Below are 9,844 nucleotides of genomic sequence, written 5' to 3'. Positions count from 1 at the left end.
TATTCTTTATTTAGGACTAAATCCCGTATAAAGTCTTATTTTTCGAGCAAAAAAACCTGAAAGTCAAATAGTCATGATTTGTGCTCACTAATGCCCCAATCTATATTAGCATTGTAAGTTGAATAAATATATAGCTATTGTAGGGATAAAGCAATGATACTCATGAACTCTTGTTATAATTTTGTAAGCTAACAGAAGTTTATCTAATTGTTCACTGATGTTTTACATCAAATCTCAAACGAAATAGATCTACAAATAGACACGAGGATTTTTCATTCATTGGTTTAAATATGTAACATTGAAACAGTTGCTGAATTTGGCAAAAAGATAAACTCGATGAGTTAAGGAATAGAAAACAAAATGAAACTGGGATGAAGATAATCAGAATTTATGGCCACCGTAGATCTCATTTAATAACACAATTTTATAACACTTTTTATTATTGATTAAAAGGTATTAAAAATTTTAAAAAAATTGTATGTCTAATTTCTTATATAATAAACTCTACTCACGATTATGTAGTTTTTAATTTATTTACCAAATCAAACATCACTAATATATTTATCAAACACGTATGATAACTTATGGTATATTTTCCATCTCACTTGAACGATCATTTAAAATTCAGAGTACAGCTGAAATCCATGACAAAAAAGTGCCCTTAAGTAGATTAGTTACTGCATATAGTTGAGTATCTGCCACAGTTGATGCACATTCCTCCCAAAACTAGTCACTATCGTTTCTCTGTGTCCTTTTTCTAAATTTTGACGTGAATTTTATCATGAACATGCACAACTTATGTTTTTTTCCCTGCCTTTTTTCCATCTCTTTATCAAACACTCAATTAATATGTATTGTTTCTTTTTATCTCTTTCTTCCTATTATGGTATCATATTATCTATCATACTTATATTTCTCTCTCTTTTTTTTTTTCTCTCTAAATGTTAACTACTAGCATTTAGCGTCCACAAATCTTTTGCCCAAGTTTAAAGGAAGACATTTCCATTTTTGCTCTGCAGTAATGTCTTGTTCTGTGTAGAACCATGCCAAAATATGATGCAGAATTAGAAATTTAAACTGACTGTTTGAGTTGAAAATCAATTTTAGCACTTTTCTGATAAAAATCAAATTTCGGTGCAAATCTATGGTATGGCTGAGACTAATTTGGATGCACATTCCAATCTTGTTTAATGATTCAAAATCAATTCTATCTAACTTTCCTCAGGAACAACCAATGATTATTGAGAGCCAAAAATCACAAATAGTTACAGAAAATGGGCTCAATCAAAAGCATGAATTGAATCAACTAGGCTAAAACACACAGAAAGGTAACAGTCCCGACACACTGTCATAGAAAAACACACACACACACCCAGTACTTGTAAGTAACAAATAACAATATAAATTGTAAGAATAAGCGACTATTATCAGTCATAATAGAAGAATCATTGATAAAAAGAAAATCATAATAGAAGAACCACCTAACAGATTATGTTGTTTAATATAATATAGTTGAATCTAACACAAGTCTGAAACATTTATATGCACAAATAACAAGACCAAAATACAGATAGTAAAACCTTGGTATATTAGCAAAACCAACCTAACCCTACATCCTTGTCTGTCACAGATTTTGCCAAAAAAAAACCATATGCTTGCGGACCACCAAAATTGTCATCCTTAGTCCCTTGAGACAGGCGATTGATTCAATCAAAGCAGCAGATATGAAAAAGACCGCACTGTATATCATATATATATATATATATATATATATATATATATATATATATATCAATGAAGACCAACCACAGGCATAGAGGGGCCGATTGAGCTGTATAATTTGAAATGCAGCAACATTCCTCCTATCTTCTACCAAACAGCCCTTTGCTCACCTTCACCACCAACATTAACCTGAATAAATTGAACACCAAATCAATCATAAATACCCAACACATGAAAATCATATATTTCACAAACCCAACAAAAAAAAATAATCAAATTTCCGAGACCCAGATAACAAAAACATAATTTTCAGCTACCAAGCAAGAAAAGACCATAAATACCACATACCCAAATAAGAAAGGACAAAATTTAGATTCAGTTGCCCAGGTGTTTTTGGTGTTTGGTGCTGTTCGCAGATCAGAATTAAGATTTCACCATTGATAATCTATGTTAATGTTTAATCTAAGTAGAATTCCAATTTCAATTGAAACAACAACAACAAAGCCTTATCCCATCCCACTAGGTGAGGTTGCTTACATGATGCGTTGCCATTCAGCACAGTTAAAAACCAAAAAGTTTCAAAAATATTATTTAGCCACAAATAACAGAACTAAAATTGAAAAACAGAAATCCATCCTAGTTTCAGAAACCCAAATACTAACAAGAATCATAAATGTAAGGCACCCCACAAGAAAAAACCATAAATTCCACATACCCAAATAAGAAAAACCCAAAATTCAGATGCAATTTAAGTATTTTTAAGTGATACATATCCTCCAATCGTATTAGAAGTTTTACCTAACAATCTACATTGATTTTAATGCAAATTTTAACAGGAGAATCCCACTAAATAAAACACATAAGCAAATGCATCTAAAATCTAAATTATGTCCAACAACAAAAACCTCATAAACACCAGGTCCCCAAAACCAAAAGAAATAATAATAAAAAAAACTGAATGGATGATAAATGAACGAACCTGGGCCTGGGGGTTACAATCAGGAGGATCTTCAAAGAGCGAAAGAGAGAACTGCTTATCCGCAACACCAACATCGAAATGAATGAGCCCCGACGTGGGAACATCAACCCTAATACCCTTAACGGGGAACCACAGGAAGAGCTCCTGCGCCGACACACCGGATAATTCCCCGATCCGACCGTAGCCAAGAACACCCTTTATATTGGAGTCGTAGTGCACCTCGTTCTCGAACTTCGCGTTGCACGCTTCCTTCATCCACACCTCGAACTCCCCGCTCGTCGCGTTCATCGAGTACTTCGCTATTCCCTTTGGAAGAAGCCCCACCGGAAGACCCTGCGCCCGGAGCTCCTCATATATTGTCGTCGAATTCGCCCTCGCTGGAGTTAACAGACACCAAGCGGCGGCGATCAACGCCAGCAAAATCCAAACCACGCCAGATTTACCACCCATCGATGATTTGGATTTTTTTTGTTCTTTTTTTGTTGTGACTGTTTCTTTCCTTTTTCTTTTCTTTTTTTGTGTTGTTTACCTAATAATGAATGAGTGAATGAATTATTCTTTTTTGTTTCTTTTGTAATCCCTTTCGTCCCTTTTAGTAGAGGGGTGTTGGAACTTGGAAGCTGAAAATACTCCAATTAAGTTTTCAGTTTTTTTATTTTTTATTCTTAAACCTTCAAAACAAAATCTGTTTGTAATAAAGGAGTGAAATGGTTTTTAAATGAATTTTAGAATTATTTTAACTTGTTTCTAAAACAGAAAAAACAAAGTTCTTTTTCTTAGCAATAATAGAAAGGCATGTGACTTGTTTGTATGAATTATCTTATATTTTTATTCCTCTTGAATATATTTGTATAACTTAAATTTTTTCTCAAAGTATTACTTAAATTTAATCAATCTTAATTTTATTTTTAATATCTTATATCAAATTAATAAATATAACCAACAAAGGTTAAAGGTTGATATATATAGTAAGAATTCAACTCATATTTCACAAAAATAAATTTTAATATCGTTATTAATATGAAAATCGGATTAGTAATCGACCCATGACCCATAATTATTTTTATAAGCGGCTCAATGAGTTTTGAAACATATCATATTTGTGAATTTCGAAAATCCAATTCACCTAAATTTTTTATTAAAAAAATTAATAAACATGAGAATGGTTTTTTTTATTATTTTATCAATTTTGAAAAATATTATGAATGAAGGGGAAAAAAATCAATTGATAATGAAAAATATTTTCTGTAAACTTATTTAGAAATTTACAAATTAGAAAACCATGAATTTTGGAGGAACTAAAATCTTAATTAAACCTATTCTATACTAGTTAAAGATTTTTCACAAATTATTTATTTACCTCACATTTTCTATAAGTTTTCATTACCTTTTAATTTTTGGTAAATGGACAGGGTATAAAGGGCCTAAACCCTAAAGAGAGCCAAACAGGGAAACAGGAGCAGCATAAAACATTGATTCCCAAATTCCAATGGAATTTAACATATAGTACGAGATTGACGCTAACGTTGGAATTTAACATATAGTCATGCATTATTTCAAGATTGAGAAGAAGGTTAGGCTCAGCAATCAGCATTAATTGTACTACTTCACATCTGAGCTGGTTCGGACCATTTCTTGCTTATTGGGAATAAGGAATCTTGTTAACACACTTATAAGTTTTTAGATGGAGAAATTTAAAATTCTAAAAAAATTTAAATTTTAAGAATTTCAAATATTTTAATTGAAATTCTTTTATTTTCAAAATTGTGTTTAGAAATAAAAAAATTAAAATTATGAGGATGAAAAAAATAAATAAAAATAAATAAATTTTTCATAAAAAACATCCGAACAATGAATTCTAAATTACAAAAATTCAAATTCTCTGATAAATTACTTTCCTCAGTTAAAATTCTCTATCCAAACACACTCTAAAATGCTTGACAATAACAAAAGCCAAAATAGAAGGAAAAAAATCCTCAACATGACCATGTTTTGTGTTTAAATAAACTTCGTAAACATCTAAAATAAAATAAATTAAGCTTTTCTCGTAAACTGAAATTAACTTATGTATCTCAACTTTTAAAAAAGGTATACAAGAGACCAAGTTTAGAACATCAATTTGATTATAGTTTTATATGAAAAAATCAATTTATTTTATCTAAGTATTTTCTTGTCTTAGAAGTGCTATATAAAAGTATATCCAAACACAAATTTGGTTCAAATGCTCCCCCACCCTTTCAAAACAAAAAGTAAAAACAAACTACATGAGATTAAATATCATACAATTTAACTTGCCTAAACAAAAAAAAGGTTCACTAGAACATAGTGCAATCATATAAAAGCGAAAAATAAGGAATAAATCCATTGTAAGCAATAATTCTTCTCAACCGTGTCATCCCAATTTAGAACAAAATCTTCCTACACTTCCTCTCTACCTTGAAGGTGGGGGGGGGGGGGGGGTTGATGAGCCTCACACTTCAACTACCGACTTAGATCTTCATCCATCCATTCGAATACTTTGAGCTCTATGGTTGAATCACAAATAGGGGCTGCAAGGAAACAAAAGAAGTCAAACCTACAATGCAGAGCAAGTCAATTTAACAATTGAGTTATTAATCAGGAGGGCCTAGAAGATACTCACAGTGTCAACGCTTACAGATTTGGCATCTTCCGCAACAATTTCAACTATAGTTCCTGACTGATCAGCCTGTATAGTACAAAATTTTATAGTTTCAAGATAGAAGAGAAAAAAACCACAGGACCATCAAGACAATTTTAAAAAATGATGCAACCCATACATTTCTCATTGACTTTTGATTTGCATCTCATGGTTATAAACCAAGAGCCAAATCATCAAATTTAAGCTTATTGCATACAATTCTGTTTAACGAAAAGTTTGTTGTATGGAATGTCAATCATAATGCATCATTAAAATTCAACAAGTTTTGGCACTTCACTGTTGCCTCTCCACAAAAAACAGCAAGGAGAAACTATTTTGAACTAAATAAATGTAATTTGTTCAATTGATTTCACAAGCTATTTTCTCCTTAAGAGTGAATTAAGAATATACTACTAGCAGGAAATTGTATACAAGAGTGTGAACTGTGAAGAACTACCATCTTCAGAAAAACTAGAAAATACTCTGAATCCTACATAGCTAATCAAATACTGAGTTCAGACAAACTCTTTTGTGAATGAGATATCAACCATGATAGGACCCTTGGTCCTAATGCTACAGTAACAGGGTTTGGTTTAGATAATGGGTCAAGTGGCACAACTATTTGACTCTACACTAAGGGGAAGAAGGTTCTGGGGGGATGTGGAGGAGCTCAGTTGGAAGGTTGTTAGAACGTATATAAGAGTGCAAGGTTAGAGTAATACAGGGGAGGAGGTTCATTTTGGTTGTTACTTGTTAGGCCTTTGGGCCGGGTAGAGAAAGTATTTTCTCCAAGGAGCTTTTTCTATCAGAGAGGGAGTGATTCCTCTATTGTATCTTCTCATTGAGCTTGCTTTTATATTAAATAAAACCCTCATTTAGTCATTTCTGTTCTAATTTCTGGGATCCTGGCATTGGTCCAACCTGCTGGATCTGAGGGGACACCAGTGCAAAATTTCAGATTATGAATATCTATACTCTTTGCAGTAAGGAAAGCTACCGAGGATTTGATAACTGCAGCATTTGCTCACTGGGATGCTATCTGGGAGAGACAACAATGTTTTTCAATGAGTGATCAGAGACAAGGATTAGTACATATAAGCTGCAAAATGGAGAACAATCCAAAGCCATTGTAGAGATTGAAGGGGAAAACTCAACCACTAAGGACAACAATGACAGAGAGACAGATGTAGAAAGTGATGTTGCAAGAAGAGAGTTTGATTTAATTGAGGAAATGGTATTGGTTGTGAAGAAGGAATCACGGCCAAAACTGCTTATCCAAGTCAGCAAGAACAGATCAGAGGCCAATAAAGCAAAAATTTCAGGAATTTCGTTGTCAGAAAGTTCACAAGCAGAAGTAATATGCTTCCACCTTCAGCAATTGGGAAGATAGTGGCACCATGGCATCCAAAGAAAAAGGAAAAATCCATATCTGTCCTATGGTGAAGTCTGAATCCACTGAAGCAGAAGTGAAAGGTAAACTGATACGGATTGATTCCAAGCAACACACAACTCGAGGCAAGGTTATCAAATTGAGATTCAATTTGTGAAACAAAAGACCTATTTTCCGAATCATGAATTGGATCTTATTATGAATCATAACATACATGATCAATAAATAAAAATAACAAAATACATTAGTATTATTAAGTCAAACAAGAGAATAAATCATTACATAAACTGAAACATAAGCTGATATATATCACAAATGAACTTCAAAATAATCCTAGATTCAAGTCGTCAATCAAAATGACAGAAAACAGTGACTAGCTGCACAAAGTTCAAGTCTTCAACCCCTCAAAAGGACACCAATATTCTTTGACGACCTACTTTCAAACTCGTTTTATTATTGAACGAAAATATCATTAAGTAGCCTAAGCCCATTTTCCATTAGTGGGGGACTACCATGGGATTTCATCCGGCAATGGTTAAAAAGAGAGTGCAAAGAGTGTTACAAGATTTTTTGCTTGTATGAATGCTTTCTCTGCCTTGCTTTAGTTTCAATTGTTCTATCTAAGGAGGATACCTTATCCTTCTTCTTCATACCTCTTCTTTCCTTTCAATGATATTCTTCTATCCAAAACATCGCCTACTGGGTTGACTATCTCTAATTGTCCATCCATACATGTCCCTAGTAGTCATTATACAATTCATGCTACATGACCTACCCAGTAAACTAAAAGAAAGACTTGGAAAATTTATGTTTTATAACAAATAGATAAATGTTAAGTAACATAGTCCTCTAAAAAACATCACAAATATGAGCATAGAAAAAAGGGGAAATGCTAATAAAACTAACCTCATTCTGTGGTACAAATTCTGGACTCTAGATCACAAAATTCAACATTTTGATAATGCAAACAGAAATGATAAGAGGCAGCAGATGCAACAAATAAGTGCACCACATAAAGGCATGACATGTAGAATCCACTGTTTTAATCAACAGTTACCAATAAAAATCAATATAAAACCTTTGAACTTACTTCTATTTCATTCATCAATTTCATTGCCTCAATGATGCATACAACTTGCCCCTTCTTTACTTTGTCTCCAACCTAAAGGAAGAATACTTCACATAAGGTTTCAAAAATTCATGACACAAAAATATAAAATTATACAATAGATAAGATCTACCTTCACAAAGGGAGGTTCACCGGGTGCAGGACTTCGGTAGAATGTCCCTGCCATGGGGCTTTTAAGAGGCGGAAGTGATGATTTAGCTGACTTCACAGCAGGGGCTGAAGTTGGTGAAGGGGTTGCACGAGCTAGAGTAGGTGCTGGAGTAGATGCTGGTACGGATGGCGGTGGCAACACTGGTGGAGGGGATGAATACACCACCGCAGGTTGAGGAGGAGGTGGTGGTTGAGGCATAGCCTCCTTTTTCCTAATTGTTACTTCAACATCATGCTGCTTCAGCTTCAACTCCACAATGTCTCTCGAATCAACAAGCCTGCAGGAGAAAATTGGACATGAAGGTTTCCGTAGCTGATTGCTCCACTCCAATCATGTAGCCAAAAGCTTATACATTTGCTATTACTAATAGAAGGAAACAAGACTGAAGCATCTGCTTACTTGACAAGACTTGCAACTTGAGTAATAAACTGAGAGACCGATTCTTGAGTTGCCAAGACTGAAGAAGATGGTTCAGCTAAAGGTTTTGCGGGTGGTTCCTCCTTTGATTTGGCTTTGATAGGAGGAGTAGCATTTGAGGAACTATCAAGGGCAACCTTGTTGTAGCCAAAAAGGTGAGACCGATATGTGTGTCACAAGAGTAGATTTTCAAAAGTTTACACATTTTAGTGATGTTTGAATGAACTTCTTCATAAACACTTGAAGAAGAAAATAAAAGGGTAAAATGAGTTTTCTCACATAAACTGAAATCAACTCATGCATCTCAGCTTTCGGAGAAATTAGATCAGAAAACTAGGATAAAAGTTAAGTAAATAAGTTGATTTTCTTCTCTACAAGTACGTACGAAGAAGTTTATCCAAATAGAGTCTAACTGTATCACAATCTTAGTCGTTAATTTTCCAATCAATGATTACAAGTCCACAATTTTCACTATAAATTGGCCTCTTCACCAAAATCATATTTGAGAACATACATAAAAAGTGTAGAAGCGAAGGGAAGAGTGTTTACCTCATCTAATTGGGCCTTAACCCTTGCGCATAACAGCGTATTACCAGGCTGCACATAATAATATACATAGATAGATAAACGAGTAGTGCAACAATTAAATATATAAAACAAAATGTGATTTGTAGATATGGAAGATACATACATAAAACTAGTGCGGTGTGTAATTTGGAACATTATTGTATGGAAAATTAAAGAGAGAGAGGAAAGCACTAGTAACAGTAACAGTAACGAACCTTGGTGGCAAAGCGTAGGTTGTTGGGTTTAGGAGAGAAGCGGAGAGAGTGTGTGAGGCGCAAATTAGTGGCGGCTTTGGTAGCAGGTGCCAACGAGGATGCCATGTCTCAAAACACAACGAGAGAGCTTTGTTTTTGGATGAAATGAAGGGAACTGAGAACAGTAACACACGGCGCATAACCAGTGGCACGTGCCCTATATCCAGAACTATCTTATTCTTAGCAGGAAAAACATGCCTCTCTAAATTTTTTAAATAATAATAAAAAAGTTAAATACATTCAATAAATAAAATGATAAAAAAATTAATAATAATATAAAATTAGTGGGAAGTTAATATAAGTTGAAAAAATAATTAAATTTAAAAAATGATTTAAAAATAAAATTATTTAATAAAAGTAAAGAGTGGTGAGTAGGTTATTATCTAATATTGGTTAATGAATCAGTTTTAATATGTATTATTAAAGATGATTAATTATTATTACTATTTTAATATAAGATAAAATAATCTAAAAATATGAAGAAAAAAAACAATTACGTAAGGTTATATCTCTTTTATATATTGATATAGATTATTATATTTTTATTATTTTCTTCCTCTACAAAATAAAATAAAG

General features: G+C 33.1%; 2 protein-coding genes across 3 annotated transcripts; both read right to left on the bottom strand.

Annotated features, from left to right (window-relative positions):
- Positions 1 to 1,469: 1,469 nt before the first annotated feature.
- LOC100778787 (uncharacterized) lies at positions 1,470 to 3,268 on the bottom strand. 2 transcript variants are annotated; one of them, XR_003262886.2, is made up of 3 exons: positions 2,702 to 3,268; positions 1,793 to 1,911; positions 1,470 to 1,764 (listed from the first exon to the last, which is right to left on the bottom strand). XR_003262886.2 is itself a non-coding variant. In XM_003534456.5 (2 exons), exons 1-2 carry the CDS (start codon positions 3,149 to 3,151, stop codon positions 1,870 to 1,872), a joined length of 492 nt encoding a protein of 163 aa, XP_003534504.1. In that variant the 5' UTR covers positions 3,152 to 3,268; the 3' UTR covers positions 1,470 to 1,869. The 2 variants fall into 2 exon arrangements, 1 of the variants encoding a protein (XP_003534504.1); XM_003534456.5 differs by having other exon boundaries at positions 1,470 to 1,911.
- A 1,562-nt stretch (positions 3,269 to 4,830) lies between these two features.
- On the bottom strand, positions 4,831 to 9,444 carry LOC100778244 (biotin carboxyl carrier protein of acetyl-CoA carboxylase, chloroplastic). Its single transcript, XM_003534455.5, has 7 exons — positions 9,230 to 9,444; positions 8,997 to 9,044; positions 8,430 to 8,584; positions 7,992 to 8,307; positions 7,841 to 7,912; positions 5,343 to 5,408; positions 4,831 to 5,250 (listed from the first exon to the last, which is right to left on the bottom strand). Exons 1-7 carry the CDS (start codon positions 9,332 to 9,334, stop codon positions 5,227 to 5,229), a joined length of 786 nt encoding a protein of 261 aa, XP_003534503.1. The 5' UTR covers positions 9,335 to 9,444; the 3' UTR covers positions 4,831 to 5,226.
- Between the last annotated feature and the right edge of the window lie 400 nt (positions 9,445 to 9,844).

This window comes from Glycine max, chromosome 9, assembly GCF_000004515.6.
Source record: "Glycine max cultivar Williams 82 chromosome 9, Glycine_max_v4.0, whole genome shotgun sequence".
In the NCBI taxonomy this organism is placed as follows: domain Eukaryota; kingdom Viridiplantae; phylum Streptophyta; class Magnoliopsida; order Fabales; family Fabaceae; genus Glycine; species Glycine max.
Note: the sequence above shows the minus strand (reverse complement) of the source record. Positions and strands in the feature narration are given on the sequence as shown.

Excerpts from the sequence above, each read along its gene's own strand:
- LOC100778787 (XM_003534456.5), bottom strand. The coding sequence starts at position 3,151 with ATGGGTGGTAAATCTGGCGTGGTTTGGATTTTGCTGGCGTTGATCGCC. Across the intron at positions 1,912-2,701 it reads ATTGTAACCCCCAGGCCCAG|GTTAATGTTGGTGGTGAAGG; the intron begins GTTCGTTCATTT and ends CAATTTATTCAG.
- LOC100778244 (XM_003534455.5), bottom strand. The coding sequence starts at position 9,334 with ATGGCATCCTCGTTGGCACCTGCTACCAAAGCCGCCACTAATTTGCGC. Across the intron at positions 7,913-7,991 it reads GTGAACCTCCCTTTGTGAAG|GTTGGAGACAAAGTAAAGAA; the intron begins GTAGATCTTATC and ends TTCTTCCTTTAG. Across the intron at positions 5,251-5,342 it reads AATCTGTAAGCGTTGACACT|CCCCTATTTGTGATTCAACC; the intron begins GTGAGTATCTTC and ends GTTTCCTTGCAG.